General features: G+C 39.0%; 1 protein-coding gene across 1 annotated transcript in view; it reads right to left on the bottom strand.

Moving 5' to 3' along the window:
• Nucleotides 1-14,295, bottom strand: part of LOC106881946 (43 kDa receptor-associated protein of the synapse) — a 78,213-nt gene extending 63,918 nt beyond the window's left edge. The window contains exon 1 of the mRNA XM_014932477.3: nucleotides 9,645-14,295. Coding sequence (XP_014787963.1) covers nucleotides 9,645-10,553 — 909 coding nt within the window. The 5' untranslated portion in view covers nucleotides 10,554-14,295. The remainder of the gene's footprint in view (nucleotides 1-9,644) is intronic.
• Between the last annotated feature and the right edge of the window lie 2,758 nt (nucleotides 14,296-17,053).

Genomic DNA, 17,053 nt, shown 5'->3' with positions numbered 1-17,053 from the left:
CACACATCATCATCATTATCGTTAAATGTCCGTTTTCCATGCTGGCATGGGTTGGATGGTTCGACCGGGGTCTGGGAAGCTAGGAGGCTGCACAAGGCTCCAGTCTGATCTGGCAGTGTTTCTAAAGCTGGATACCCTTCCTAACACCAACCACATATATATATATACATACATAGTTTCCATCTACCAAATCCACTCATGAGACTTTGGTTGGCCCGAGGCTGTAGCAGAAGGTGCCATGCAATGGGACTGAACCCGGAACCATGTGGTTGGTAAGCTACACAGCCACTCCTGCGCCAAGCGAAAACTTCAGAGCTTGGCAGGAAACAAAATCTTTTTCTTTTGGACATTTTTCAGATATTTACAGAGATATTTCTAGCTCTGGAACCAGCAGCATGAAGACTCCTCGGTGACAAATTTGTCATCCAAGTCATTGCATTCCATTCCAAAGATAAGTTCTTTGAAAGCTGTTGGTTTACTGGCATGAATGACTAAGGAAAAAACATGCCAATGACAGGGCTTTGAATGCTAGAAATAACAGCCAAACCTTCCACAAATCACACCCTACTATTTTAGAACAAGGCATATTAAACCATATAATCACTGATACACAAACACACAGGATGGTCACAGTAGGAAAACCCTTGATCAAGACCAACCAAGGGTTAAACAACATTTGTGTACAAGGGAGATATCTAGAAGGGTGGCTGTTATATTGCAAATGTGTTTTCAGTCATAGTGTATCTAAGAATACATTATCCAATGTCTCCTTTTTTTGTTCAATATGGCAGGGCGTGATTTGAGGGAGATTTAGCAGCCATTTCTAGCAGGTCAAGGTACCACATAGAGGTTCTGATCAACCATCAAAGAATGCCTGTATTTAGACTCACTCTATACCAAACATCAGACACTGTGTTTGCATCTACCGCAAACCTACATCAATTCTTCACTGGGCTCAAAATATCTCATGCTGCTTTGAATAAAAGTCTTTAAAACATTAGAGTTCTCTCCTCTTGAGTAACCATAGTAACAACAACAGGTTTTCTTGAATTAATTTTTAGCAATGTGGACAGCCACTGGAGGAAACGACAAAGAAGTTTCTCCAGAGGTGCACAGAAACAGAAATAGCAGCCAAATGGCTGTAGAAATATTATATGACTGCTTTTATAAAAAAGAAGGCCAAATTCATGTAGTCCAAGATACATGATGACTGAAAAGTCTGAAAAGAGGATTTCAGCCAGAATGTCTTTCATTAAAGGATTATTGAATTAGGCCAATTAAACAACCAAACAATTAATCTTATTCTTTTTGTGCAGTTCTATATTTAAGAGATGAGGAATTATTTACATTATTTACATTTGACGGATATTTGTCCTCATCTTGTTTGTTGTTAACACGTTTCGGTTGATATACCCTCCAGCCTTCATCAGGTGTCTTGGAGAAATTTCAAACCTGGGTTCTCATTCCTAAGGTATTTTCCGATGTTATTATTATTATTATTCAGGTCACTGCCAGGAATCGAACTCGGAATCTTGGGGTTAGTAACCCGCACTCTTAACCACTATACCATATGCCCATGGGCTGTTTGTTTTGTTTTTCTTCTCTCCTCTTTTTACTATTAATTCCTAACACACTTTAACAAAGATTGCAATAACTGTTTATGACACAGATCCAAACAGTGTATGTCATCACGTATGCATACCTGTGCAGAAGCAAATATAATACTGTGGACTCTACAATCTGCAGCTGCTTGGTGAACAACCTGTACAGGTAATTTGTTTATAGTGATTGCTCCCTCCATCAAATTGACACATTGCCTGTACAGGTGCATGTTGTACGATATGTCAGAGTGATTGTAGGGCGACATCAAATGGGGTGTTTTTGCTCAAGAACACAAACTACCCAGCCTAGGAATTGAAAACATGAGCTCACAATCACGAGTGCAACACCCTAACCACTAAACCACACACCATAATTCTATATAAGGCCATGTAATTTATTCCCAAGAAGTGGGTGAACAAAGGCATGTGGAATAAAGTACTCTGTCCAAAAGTGTCATGAAACGCTAACCACGAGCTTATGAATGGACAAATGGTGTAAGCTTTTATTTCCTTAGTCATCTCCTTTCTATTATCATAACTACTTGGTAAGAACGGTCAGCACTCCGTAGTAAAAAAAAAACTATTGTTTACTTCATGGAAAAATCCTTTACATTTGTGCTTACATGGAAAATGATGTAAATCAGTGGGGGGGGGGGGGGGAAGAAATAGTAGGAGTGTTGTTAAAATTTAGAAAAAGAAACAAGCAAAAACTAAACAAGAATTACGTGAAAATGCAATGTTTCATTCTGGTAATGCTAAATCTGGTTGCTATAGGAATGTCATGATATGGAGTTACACGTTGGTGATTCAACAATAATTCCTGATAAACTAACAGGATTTCCTTGTGGAAGATTACCTGAGATTATCCCCGATTCTATGATATAATCTTCATGTTTGAAAACGATCTTAATTAAAACGTTCCGTCAAAATTCCATGTTGATTTATAAACCAAAAAACAGATTAATGATGACTAAATTAATCCATCCCCACAAATTTTCAAGTTGATTTATATTCTAAACACTAGCTTACTAATGAAAAGTATTGCCATTTTGCTTGGGACAGGTTTAATTACCAACACAGGAACATGTATCATACATCAAAATGAAGCTGGTCCTCTGTGGATCACATCCTACTTCTCAACATAGTCACCGTTTCTCTCAATAGCAATGTTCCACCTTCGAATGCGAGCATGTATCCCTGCCCCGTAAAATTCTGTTGACTGTTCTTTGAGTCACTTCTTCACTACAGTTTTCACTTCCTCGTCACTGGAATAATGTTTACCTCTCAAACCCTCTTTCATGGGGCCGAAGAGATGATAGTCTGAAGGCGCTAAATCTGGTGAGTGTGGAGGTAGTGAAGAAGTGGCTTAAAGAACAGTCAACAGGGATACATGCTCTCATTCGAAGGTGGAACATTGCTATTGAGAGAAACAGTGACTATGTTGAGAAGTGGGGATGTGATCCACAGAGGACCAGCTTCATTTTGATGTATGATACATGTCCTAAACAAAATGGCATTACTTTTTGACTCACCCTTGTATAACTGTGCACAACTATATTTTAATCAGCATTGCTTCATGAACCCTCTAGCTGATCAGTGATATTTAGTTCATGTTTACTTTAACGAGTTTAACCAAGTTTTATTCCTTTAAATTTGCTTCTGAGGTGGATATCATCATCATCATCATCATCATCATTTAACATATGACTCCTATGCTGGCATGGGTTCAATGGTTTGAGAGGAGTCGGCAAGGCTGGAGAGCTGCACCAAGCTCTGTCTGTTTTGGCATCGTTTCTATGGCTGGATGCCCTTCCTTTACACCAACCACTTTACAGAGTGTACTGGGTGCTTTTGTATATGGCACCAGCACTGGTGCTTTTTATGTGACAGCGACATCAGTGGGGTCGCTAAGTAGCTCAAGAGATGAAGACCTCCTAGCTGGGAGAGGGGGTGGGGTGGAACCATAGGAAGTGGCTTTATGCCAGGTAAAAGGTTAGAGAGTAAGAGAATGATGGAAATAAATGTCTTACTGTAGGAAAGATACTTGGCTACCCCAGGAGGAGAGGAAGGAGAGACAGAGTTAGAGAGAAAGTGAGAGTGAGAAATAGATGGTGCTGGAGAGGCATTAGGACCTACCCTCATATAGCAGGGGGGCAGTACAGAGGGGATAGCAGGGGATGTTCCATAAGAATGTGGAGGGGGAAGAGGTGACTGTAGCAAGTGATGGTGAGAGAAATCGGAGTGGCTAGTAGGGTGTATGGTAAATGTGTGGGGGCATGGAGAGTGTGTGGGTAGGTACATGAGGCAAAGAGAAGGGACCAAAAGTGAGTAGATCCTTTTTGTTAAATTTTGCAGTTTTTTTTTTTGTTAAATTTGAGTGGGTTTCATTTGATCTTTAAAATTTTTGGCAATGTGTGGTTATCAAGGTGGAGGGACAGAGCTAAAAAAAAGAAAAATTACAGAATTACAGAAAAAAAAAAAAAAATGACACTACACAGCTCATTTTGTTGGAAATACCAAACAACAACAACAACACAAAAGGTGTTGATGATGCCATTTCCTTGGTGATTTTCAAGGAGGAGAGAGATTATCAAGTTAACATTTCTACAATGGTTTCAATTTTCTCACACTCATCCTATTTATCATATTCATTATTATTTCTTTTTTGTGTTAATGTTGATTTTAATGTTTTCTGTTTAATACTTCCTTTTGTAAGTTGGGGAAGGAAGCAGGCTTATTCATGATCCTTGCAGGCACACTCACAGATTTTTGTGAGATTGGTGTGGTTGACAGCCTGACTGACCTTTCAAGGACCCACTCCTAAATTTGAGGAGACTGGTGTGGCTGAGAGCCTGACTGACCTTTCAAGGACCCACTCCCAAATGTTGAGGAGATAGGCTGATAGCCAAACCTGAATGTCTTCCTAGTTACAGTAAAAATAGGTAAATAAAAAAATATAATAATAAATAGACACAGGTGCGGCTGTGTGGTAAGAAGCTTGCTTCCCAACCACATGGTTCCAGGTTTGGTTTCACTGCATGGGGGCACCTTAGGCCGACCAAAGTCTTGTACATTTGGCAGACAGAAACTGAAAGAATCCCATCGTGTGTGTGTGTGTCCTCCCATCATCGCTTGAAGACCAGTGTTGGTGTGTTTACATCCCTGTAATTTAGCAGTTCAGCAAAGAGACCAATAGAAGAAGTACCAGGCTTAAAAATAAGTCCTGGGGTTGAATTGTGTGACAAAAAGACTTCAAGGTGGTGCTACAGCATGGCTGCAGTCAAATGACTAAAACAAGTAAAAGAATAAATAAATAAATAAGGTGCTAGGAAAGGAGCTAAGTGTCTGGCCTACATGTTTGCAAGGGATTAGCATATTTGACATTAGCCTACCTGAGACCACTCTTGGATCTATGATACGATCTTCCTGTTTTAAAAAGATCTAAATTAAAACCTTCCATCAAAATTTCATGTTATGTTCCAAACACCTGCTTAATAACAACAAAATTACTAAATTCTTCAGAATTTTCAAAATTAATAGGCAGAAGAGTTGTGTATTACAATAAAAAATATAGTAACTAAGAAGTCAAACCGTGTGTGTGTGTGTGTGTGTGTGTGTCTCTCTCTCTCTCTCTCTGTGTCTCCAGTGTTATAAATCCAGGTTTTCTCCATTAACGAGGGTGGCTGGATCTACCTTAATTTCATAGCAACCAAGGCTGTTAGGTGCAGCCCACCCCAACTTTTGGGCTGGCTGATACCCATTTTCCTTTGCAATCATGAGGCTTTTTTGGGGCTGAATTTTCTACAGGGAGCATGCTTACCCCAATCTCAGTTTCTAGACATGAGTGTTCCTGAGACCAAGGCCTCTACCACGATTTTTAAGAAATGTTGTAGAAAACTAGCTCAGGAAGGCAGAAACGCTACTCCCTGAGACCCCTGTTGGAGCCCCCCACCCCCAAATTAAATATTACTATTATAATTTTCTTATAATTATGAAGGTGCCTGGCCTAGTGGTTAGGGTGTTGTGCTCAATTGCTAAATGGTGGCTTCAATTCACAGACCAAGTGGCACAATGTGTTCATGAATGAAACGCTGCCTTTCACATTGCTCCAGTCCACTCACCTGTAAATGGTTTACCCTGCAACAGACTAAACTTCCAATCAGTGGGAATGTTGGCCTGCTTTCCTAGCCATCAGGGTGGCATCATACGAAAGCTAAAAATGATGCAAAGCACATTGTGATCAGCGATGAATAACAACATCTGATTAGTCTGATCAATCACGTGATTATAATTAGGTGGTGGGGCTGACAGAATCATCAGCATGTGAACAAAATACTTAGCTACATTTCTGCCAGCTTTATGCATTCTTGAGTTCAAATTCCATTGAGGCTTATTTTGCTTTTTATCCTTTCAGAGTTCATAAAAAGGGACTAGTTGAGCACGGGGGGGGGGGGGGGGGGGGTCAATGTAATTGACTAGCTCCTTCCACACAAAATTTCAAACCTTGTACATATTAGTAAAAAAGTTCTTATGATTATTATTATTATTATTATTATTATTATTAAGGCTGAGTGCTGACAAACCCGTTTTGGGCAATATTTTGTCCATCTTTATGTTCAGAGTTCAAGTTCTGCCAAGGTCGACTACCTTTTATCCTTTCTGGGTCAATGAAACAAGTACCAGTTAAGTGCTGGGGTTGATGAAATCAGCTAGCCCCCTCCTCACAAATTTCAGGCCTGGTGCCTTCAGTAGAAAGGATTATTATTATTATTATTATTATTATTATTGTGGTGAGCTGGCAGAATCATTAGCACACTGGGTGAAATGCCTCATGGCATTTCATCCATCGTTATGTTCTGTGTTCAAATCCCGCCAAAGTCGAGTTTGCCTTTCATCCTTTTGGGGGTCGATAAATTAAGTACCAGTTATGCACTGGGGTCGATGCAATTGATTTAATCCCTTTGTCTGTCCTTGTTTGTTCCCTCTATGTTTAGTCCCTTGTGGGCAACAAAGAAATAAGGATATAAACACGCGCGCACACGCGCGCGCGCGCGCGCGCGTGAACAGAGGCTTCTGTCCACCATATCCAATCTCAAGACACTTGCCCAAGGTACCACATGGTGGGACAGAACCGAAAATCATGTACTCGGGAAGCAAACTTCTTACCACACAGCCACGCCTGTTCAATATTTTACTGCAATGCTACTAAACGACTGATCTACGTGACTGAAGATTGACTTAATTAGCATCATCATCACATACGACTAGTAAGTAACTGATCAAAGTATCTACATGACTAAAGATTGAGTCTCATCATCATGCAGTACTGCTACTACATAACTGATCTATCTGACTAATGAGGACTCTTACTCATCAATTAAAATGAACTGCTACCACATGAATGAGTGATGTCTGAGACTAAAGACTGAGTCCTGCTCATCATCGTACTATACTAATATTACATGTGTGATCTATGTCAGTGCTTCTCAAACTATCTGATGTGGTGTACCGGCAGTTCTTTTTTTTTTTTTGCCAATGTGCCAGGGACAAGTAATATTTCTTAGTAATATTAATTTATACTGGAAACAATATATATAATAAAGATAATAAAAGTTGGCAATTTCTTGTGATCTCCACCTAAAAAACACCAACCGATCTTGGTCGTTACCAGCCTACTCTGGCCCCTGTGCCTGTAGCACATAAAAAGCACCCACTACACTCTCGGAGTGGTTGGCGTTAGGAAGGGCATCCAGCCGTAGAAACACTGCCAGATCAGACTGGAGCCTGGTGCAGCCTCCTGGCTTCCTAGACCCCAGTCGAACTGTCCAACCCATGCCAGCATGGAAAACGGGCGTTAAACGATGATGATTTTATAATGTTTTTCTTTTCTGGAAACTTGCCACGTACCGGCAACTGATGGTACATGGACCGGCACCGATCTGTGGACCACCACTTTCAGTAGCACTGATCTATGTGATTAAGGACTGGTTCCTTAGACGTCCCCGTGTCTCACAGTAACAAATCCCTTCAGTTATTTCTCTAATTAAATAGTTAGGCTTCAGAAGATGGAAACAAATTTTGAAATTTGTTTACCAGTATTTGGTTCTGTTCAGTTATTGTTGAGTGATGGATGAAAGCCTCACCTTCCTATTGTTGACTTATCTAGGCTGGTTGTAAGTCTACTGTCAACCCTGTCTAATGACAGGTTGTGCCGAGTACTCATATCTTTCATCTTGTTTCAATCATTACACGCTGGGGCACTCTGCTTTGAAGAATTTTAGTGGTTCCAATTCCCAAACTGACTGCATTGTGCCCTAGAGCAAAACATTTCATTTCACGTTGCTCCAGTCCACTAAGCTGCAATGGAATGGCCTTCTGATCAGTGGGGGGAGGGGGGAGTGTTGGCCTGCATGCCAGGCAGTGGCGTGACATCAAACAAGAGCTAAATTGATGCAGAAAGTGTATTGGGACCAGCAAAATGTCGAACATACAATAGAGTCTGATTGATCATGTGAGACAGGACGTGTAACTTTGGAAGAATAGGTTTGGTAATATCAGGAGATGTGGACAAACGAGGTTTATAACTGAACTTTCTCAAATTTCTAGGTACTTACAGAAAATGATGAAATAAGGAATACTAATTTTCGAAAGAAAAATATGTATTCCCTTAGAATATAATCAAACAAACAAATTTCTCATTTGTGTAACTATTCTGTTATCTACATCTCTGATTCTGTGTGGTGCTCATTTACTCATAGCCTGTATTCAAGCCTAGTATGTGTACTCTTCCAGTCTGTATGTTAACTCTGTATCTCTCATCTATATACGATGTAATGCATGACTGGAGAAACTAACCAACATTTATATCAGCTATTATCATAGAGAGACAGACAGACAGAAGTATATTTGCGAGAAATTGAGAAAACGACACCCATTTCCATGGTTACTTGTTTATCGTTTTAATTCTGATGACCATCCAGTGGAGAGCTCTCACTTTCAATATCTCCGAATATACAGACCCACTGTTATCAGAAACATGTGGCAACGGGGTATATATATATATATATATATACATATTTGTAACACTTGTGATAAATGAAATAAATCGTAAATTATTATTTATAGTTATCTGCTCACCAACTAAGGACTGGGTTTGTCCGTTAACAGGAAACAGAACGTTCAGTTCAGACAGGCGCCAGAAATATCTTCTGGTTTGTTTACCTTTAATAAATACACAAACATTGGCAACTAATCACGCACTACTTCCCAGACAAAGCGAAGAAAACACGAGAAACTATACAATAATTCCTTTATATATATAATGGCTTAGATGACGGAAACTTCGAAGTCACAGACAGTATTATTCATGTCAAAGAATAATAAAATTTTTACTCTACGGAAAGTTTTGAGTAATCCTTCAGTTTCATGTAAAATTGTTTTTATTATAACATAAAACAAACACTATATTATATAATATATATATATATATATATATATATACACACTCACACACTTATTTTGATCGTTATCGTATTGCAATAATTAAGACAAGCAATTTCAGATAATCCAAATATCCACAAACATTTTATGAAGTATATATCACAGTGAAATACATGTTTAATTCATACAATAAGGGGTTAATCCTTAAGTTTAAGTTACAAAACCCAAATGAAATCAGTTTGTATATTGATATATGAAAAACAATATTTACGATATTTTTTTTCTCCTCAGCAACTGTTATTTAAGTCAGAAAAACTATATTTTTATTCAACATCGTAAAAAAAAAAATTTCTTTACTTTTCTTTAATTTTTGCCGACAAAATGTAAATTCTTACCCTGTAATTTGCCGACTTTGGTAGCAATATATCAACGAGGAAACGAAATCAGTAGATTATGGGTTAGGGTTAGATAGGTATGCATGTGTGTGTGTGTGTTTGGAAATCGTTCAAACGTGTAAGTTTTGTTTATATTTGGGTTTTATAAGCTGAAAAACAAACAAACAAACAAACAAAAACTTAATGTTGATTAAGTGTCGGTGCTTACCTCACATGTTTCCATAGCTTCGACAGTTCTACCCATTTTCCGATTGCAGTCCGATACCCGCTGGTTTAGTAAACGTTGGTACCGGCTTGCTGCCGGGGTAACCGGACAAAGTTGCGGGCCACTGCGTGTCTCGGAAATTTTCGGAGTTTTTAAGTGTCCATAGGCACGTTTATACCAGCCAAGGGCTGAGAAAGTGTCACCTAATGAAAGGAACATGTCACCATACCCAATGCAGACCAACATGGCTAAAATCGAATCGCATCTGGCATTGGCAACTTCCAGTGCTACGTCATAGTGTTGTAAAGCTTTAGGGAATTCTCCCAGACCGACATAGGCCTGCGCTTGAGTCAGGTAAGCATAACCATGCAGTGGCAGATGAGAAATACTAGCAACAGGGCTGAGGGTTACGACCAGCGGTGAGTAGCGAGGCAGAGTGGTCAGGTCATTCGATCCTTTACCATTTAATAACATTTCCGTCTGGATACAGTGATGGCTATAACAAATGGCTTTGTGATATTCGCACAATTTCACGTTGCTCCGTGCTAAATTCAAGTAAGCAACGGACAAATGTTTCCAATAATATTCGTTCGTTTTACGCGTCTTTTTACTTTCTTTCTTCACTTTCTTTTTATTACTCTTGCTCACTTTTCTGTCTTTTCTTTTCTTTTGTTTAGCTTGATATCTGGCAGTGATTAAATTCAATTGGGCCACGGAATTTAGCAACATTTGTTTCAGTCTGCCTGCATCTTCGTGGGCCCTCAAAAGGTAACCAAGAATTTCGAATTTTTTGCTATCGTCTTTCACCCTGGCCAACACAGTTTGCCAAGTTTGAACAGCTTCGTCATAGCGGTGTTCATCATACGCTCGAAGACCTTTCCTAATCTCTGTCCTGACAAGTTTTTGGCCCATCTCACAATTTGTTTGTTTTCCTTCTCTTTTTTTGTCCGGTCTTTTAATTCACTCTTGCCTTTTTAAAAGCAGACTTAACGACTTGGATGTATCCAATTCGTGGTATTGTTTGGACCGTGCTCATGAGGACGTTTTACTCGTTTTTATGTAAATATTTTCTCTCTAATTCCTACACGTGACCTAAAAATAATATATTTATCATTGTCAATTACAGTTTGTAGCAAATAAATATCGATTATCAGCGACCTTTGTTAGTAGTAGCAATAATAGTTGAAGCGATTCTTTGCTGACAGAAAACAGGTTAGTTTTTAAAGCGATGACCAACCGCTTTAATTCTTGGTTATGCTTATTAAAAAAATATATCCACAGGTTTTTATATATCACAGTAGTTTAAATCTTATACAACTTTAGTTGGGTGAATGTTTTCCAGATTTAAATATCATTCAAAATACAAATTATTGTCTTTGTTTTGTTTTTAGTAATATTCAAATAATTTTTTTATCAGTCAGTTCTATAGAATATGGTTTTAACAAGTAGTTCTAGCAATAAATACAAATATTCAACAAGATATTTTTTGAAAAATTAATTTCTTCAACACACACATAGAATTAGTATATTAGATTTTATTTGTCAAGATCGAATTAAAAACGAAAACTTGAAAGCTTTACTTCACCTCCTCCTGTCCCGTCTTTAATTTATATATTTGTCAACAAGTTTACAGCCGGTAACTTGCTGGAATGGTTAAACTTTTAAAGAATTCTTCTTCAATGAATGTACCCACTTTGATGGATCATTCTGCTCCCTGTTCCCTTTCGTTCAACTTTATTTACCCCTCCACTCATTATCTGAAAGCTCTTATCACTATTAGGGAGCTACTTAAGAAGTCTTTATTCTTATATATAAATATCTCCCCCAGTCTTTTAATACCATTTCAGTCACTACTTGCTACTTAATGCCGTCTTTATCTTTCGCCTTAGTTTCTCTTTCTTAGGTACAATTTACAAAAAAAATTCTTCCACACTTTGCTTTCTTTCACCTGCTTTCTCTCTCATTCACCCAATTCTAATATGTCATTAACACATTTTTAATTAACAATTTAACTTTATAATTACACAGTTTAATTCAAAATTTTTCAATCTCCCTCATCATAGAACTAAGATGTGATGAGGTGGGAACTTCAAAGCGAGAATTATCACAAGGAGGGGGTTTTCCCTCAATTCTTTAACCAACTTGCGCTTTTACTCGGTCGACACTGACGTATCACAGAAAGCCAGAGATAGATTACTGTTATTCAATCTACATGAAAAACAAGACTAATATTAGGAAGCCATCAGGTCGTAGTAAGAGGCTAGTTTCCTTTTCTTGTTTTTCTCAACGTCTTTTACTCAAACATTTCTCGATGTTCAAAGAATTTGTCGTCTTATTAAAAACAAATTCTTGATATTTGCTTCTCTTCACTATGACTTGTATATATCTTTCGTTCCTTGTTATCAATGAAAATGATAATCTTTTATTTTTATTTTTCCATTCGTTCAACAAATATGGTTTTTTTTTCGAAAGGTTTCTCTAATTATAAGAAGTTATTTCAGCAATCCTTGTCTTAAACCGAAATTAATATCTCCTTCTGACGAAGATTAATTATCTCACTTTTACTTGATGCTTTTACAGCGAGATAAACCTTTGTTTCCCTGTTATACAGAATGTCAGTTTTATATTTTGGCGAAGAAGAAATAAAGATATCCAAAAAGATAATTAAAAACAGTAGATTCCAAGAGAAAGAATGATAATTACTTGTTAATTACTCAGATAAATTAATTTCCTCGAAATCCTCGTAATCACAAAACAGAAATCCGGTGGTACCACACTTAAACACACAAGTGAGGGTAGTTTACATTCTAAAAGACTCTTCAAAAATCGATGCAGAGTTCTTGATAAATATTTTTTCTTCTTTTTCATCGGTGCCGTCAAACATTTGGTAAGGAGCGCTGTGTAATACGAGGGACCATAGTAAATAATATTAACGAACCTTGTCTTTTAGGGTTCGTTTATTTAAAAGCACCATTCCATCAATGTAATTCATTTTGGCAAAATCTTTAGGTTTCCTTTATTTTTTATTAATATATTTTTCCAAATGTTATTTTTTTTTTTTATCGAAATATATTTTCTTTTTCTTTTAGATAAACTGATAATTCCTCGGAGTTTTGTTTTTAAAAATATTTTTTTGTAAACGTGCTTTGTTTTGTAACCCGTCCGTCAAGAACTCTGTTGTGTTCTGACATTCTTTGATTTAGTGACAAATATTGGTGGGAAAAGACTCGGTGATGTGTTTTGTGTATATATATATATATATATATATATATATATATATATATATATATATGCCGCTGGTGTTCTTGTTGTTATTGTTCAACAACTGTTGCCAGTGTTCATAACTTCCATCACTGCTAACTATTTGAACCAAGTTCGACTTGTCTTATTATTTTTTTTCTTCGGCTGCAAAAATCAACGTGGGTAGTTTCTTTCTTTCTCACTTTCGTTCTTTCTTTTGTTCTCTTCTTACTGTTGTTTTTTTTTTTTGTTTTTCTCTTTGTCTTCTTTCTGTTATTGTTATTATTAATATTTTGGTTCTTTCTGTGTTTGTTGGAGTTGTTAGTTGCCGAGTCTTTTAGTTTTTGGTCCCTGACAATTAGACACACACAGCACGAGAAAGTGCGAACGAAGAAGGAATGAGAGAAGAAACGGTGCAGTGGAATGGAAGGAGCAAACAGTGAAGAAGAAGAAGAAGAACAACAACAACACTGTGTGTGTGTGTGTGTGTGTGTGTGTGTGTGTGTGTGTGCCACCCGGTGGTAGGGGATGGGGGTAGTAAACTATTAGAACAGTTTTCTTACTCCTATTCTTTCTTCACCCTTCTCCTCTTCCTTCTCCCGCTAAGCACCATCACTAAACTACAACTCCTACTACTGCTGCTACTACTACTACCATTATCATCGCTACTACCAATTTTCGGACTATTTTAAGGACGAGGGGTGGGGGGAAGAAGTAAAATAAATCGTATTTTCTTTTTAGTTTGTTTTCCTGTTCTTGTTATTCTTGTTGTCTGTTTCTCAGTTTTTCTGCTGTGTTCGAAGATTTCGGTTTTCCTCAATGCTGGACATCACTTGCTGGTGTGTTTGGTAGCGTTTGGTGCTGGTTGTCTGTGTGTGTGTGTTCAGTGTTGCAGACTGGCAGCGAACAACACAGCACTGTACTTACAGCTGGACAGCTAACTTCAGAAGTAGACGATGGTAATTGAAACGAAAGAAGATGATGATGGTGGTGGTGGTTTGGTTTCAAATTTTGGCGCAAGGCCAGCAATTTCGGGGGAGAGAGAAGTCGTCGATTACATCGACCCACTCCCAGTGCACAGCTGATATTTATTTTATCGACCCCCGAAAGGATGAGAGGCGAAGACGACTGCGGAGGAATTAGAACTCGGAACAAACGTTAAAACGAACGAAATGCCGCTAAGCATTTTGTCCGGTGTGCTAACGATACTACCGATAATGATGTCTTTATTTGCCACAAGGACATCATATGAGGGGGACATTAAGAAAGTTTACAATCTGTGTGTGTGTGTGTGTGTGTGTTAGAGGGTGGATGAATAAAAAGTTGAGGACAGAAAGAGAAACGAGGGGGAAAAGATAAAAGTATAATAATAATAATAATAATGATGATGATAAACTAGTTCTTGTAGTAGTCTTGTTTGTGGTGGTGTTGGTGCTGTGGTGGTGGCAGTGATAGTAAGGGAATCGGATTGGGTTTGTTTTGTCTTTGTATTTCACTATTAAAACTAATCTTACGATAAAATATGACGGTAGAGACCTATACGGCCAGTCAGTCTGCTAGATATAACAACCAAATCTTCCTCAAATAACATTCTGTTGCCTTAAAAAAAAAGGGACAACTGGATAACGAGGGAAACGCATTAGATACACTACGTCTGAAAGAAAGAAGAATATACTGGATGGTCACGACTAGAACGCTTTTGATAATGAGATTACTCGGTCAAGGCTGACCAAAGACTAAACAACAACAATAGCTATTACTGTTAGGAAAAGAAAGTCCCTATGTGGCTTCGACTTGCTAGAAATAGCAGTCAAATGTCATTTTGTACATAAAATTATTGGGGGGCGGGAAAGGCGGGATGGTCATGACTTGAAAGTATTCGATCATAAGTTTACACAGTCAACATTGGCCTACCACTACTACTATTACTATTAATTATAATAATGATCCTTTCTGCTATAGACGTTTATCGACTCCGAAAGGATGAAAGGCAAAAGTCGACCTCGGCAGATTTTGAACTCAGAACTTCTTTAAGACGGACGAAATGCCGCTAAGAATTTTGTCCGGCGCGCTAGCGATTCTACCAGCTCACCGCCATAGTAATAATAATAATTATGATGATGATGATGATTTCATTTATTTGCCACAAGAACGAAGGATGAGGGGGGGGGGGGGTCAATACAGAGACACATAAAGTGTGGGGGCTTACATAAAATAATGAAATGATAAAAAAAAAAGTATACACGGTATACACTGGAAAAGAAGGGACGTATGCATAGCATACAAAGATAAAAAAAAGGGGGAGGATGATAGAGATGTGGCCCTCCTGATACAGGAATGCCTCTTGGGATTATCGAAGAATCCCACTGTCCGAGACTTCCCTGAAACCCCATGATAAAGTGCCCTCTCCTATTCCTTCTCTCCAAATCACTGGTCTACACTTAGAGAGGTACCATCTGCTCTTGCCATTTTCGCAACTTTCACCCACCTTTCACTAATCTCACTCGAGGACAGCACTTCCCTCTCCACTCTCAATTTCCTTTTCAAGTGAAACTTGAAGAAGTCAATGAGAGCTCAGCCAAAGAGGGATGTATCTGTCCTCGTGTCTTTCAGCCTTGTCCACTAAACAACGTCTTTCGCCACAGCCATCAGGAAAAGGAAAACTGCCTCACCTGCCCGATTGAAGGATGGCGGCAGTGCGACCATCACTACAGACTTGGCTGAAAGGCGGATCCGTCCCACACGTGACAGCAGCTGCTCGACATCACCCCACAAGTCAACAATGCCTGGACACTGAGTGAGGACTGCACGCACCTCGGATAAGTCCGTCTGAGAGCAAGTCGGAGCCTGTAGAGTTTATCTCGAACCGGTAGCGGCCCCCATAGGCACAAGGCCTGAAAATTTGGCGGAGGGGACTAGTTGATTACATCGATTCCAGTATTCAACTGGTTCTTAGTTTATCGACCCCGAAAGGATGAAAGGCAAAGTCGACCTCGGCGAAACTGAACTCGGAGCGTAAGGACAAACAAAATGCCGCCAAGCATTTCGCCCGGCGTGCTAAGGATTCTGCCAGCTCGCCGCCTTAATAATAATAATAATAATAATAATAATAATAATAATAAAAATAATGATGATGATGACGATGACGATGGCGATGACGATGACGACGGCGGCGGCGGCGGTGGCGGTGATGATGATGATGATGATGATGATGATGATAAATGCCCTGATGCAGTGGCTCTCATGGCTTCTGATCTTAACTGATTGGAAGTGTTATCATGTACATTGTTTTGTCTTGGTATCAAAGATGGGCTGCAACAAATATTCTGCAAATGCTACAGATCCGCTTGTCAGTCGTTTGACCTTGACCAGTTGAGCATGTCCCTTGGTGGCTGACGATATGAGCACCTCTGATCACAAGCAGAAGTAGTGGAGGTGCATCCTTGCCATGTGTTGAGAGGAATTCTTTGGAGTTCGAATAATTCACCTCTGGAAACGTGTGTGTTTTGCTCAACATCCTTAAACAAACCTTATTCGGGGACCTTTTGAGCGGGATGGGCTACTCGACCTGCAGAAAATTCTAACTGGGCCCCACTTGCAAGGTCATGTGCTGTTTATCTTGATATGAGATCATTATGTCGCGCACATATGGTTGTGATGCATGTGCCTGGTGTACCTTTATCTGACGGGTAGTCATGATGGGTATAATGGGCTTCGTGTATTTTACCCCAGTGTCACTTTGATGGTATGCATTGCTCTCTCACTTAATAATAATAATAGTGATTTCTTAATTGGACACAAGAAACAAATAGGGATAATACAACACATAGGACAAGTGGGGTTTGGAACAATTAACAATACAATTAAACAATAAAAATTCTTGGAAAGGGGTGAGCAACAGAGGAACCTCACACAGGGGAACAACCGAGGAATCCCACACATCCTGGTTACTCCGACCGCCGGGTGCACCTCGTCAGGCGCCCTTCCCCTTCTCAACTACTCCGGTTTACATGCGAACCAATATTACTTTGAAGATGATCAGAGAGAGAGTGATTTCATATGTCCCGTACATGCCTGGATTTTTCCCGGGGAAAGCTAAACTCAAGACCCTGGAAATGTTTGAGCCCAGGAATAAAACAAAGCAAGAAAACTAAGGAAATGAACATAGGCGC

The sequence above is a fragment of the Octopus bimaculoides genome, chromosome 2, assembly GCF_046866305.1.
Source record: "Octopus bimaculoides isolate indiv1 chromosome 2, ASM4686630v1, whole genome shotgun sequence".
Taxonomy (NCBI): domain Eukaryota; kingdom Metazoa; phylum Mollusca; class Cephalopoda; order Octopoda; family Octopodidae; genus Octopus; species Octopus bimaculoides.
The sequence above is the reverse complement of the archived record's forward strand: the minus strand, read 5'-3'. Positions and strand labels throughout refer to the sequence as shown.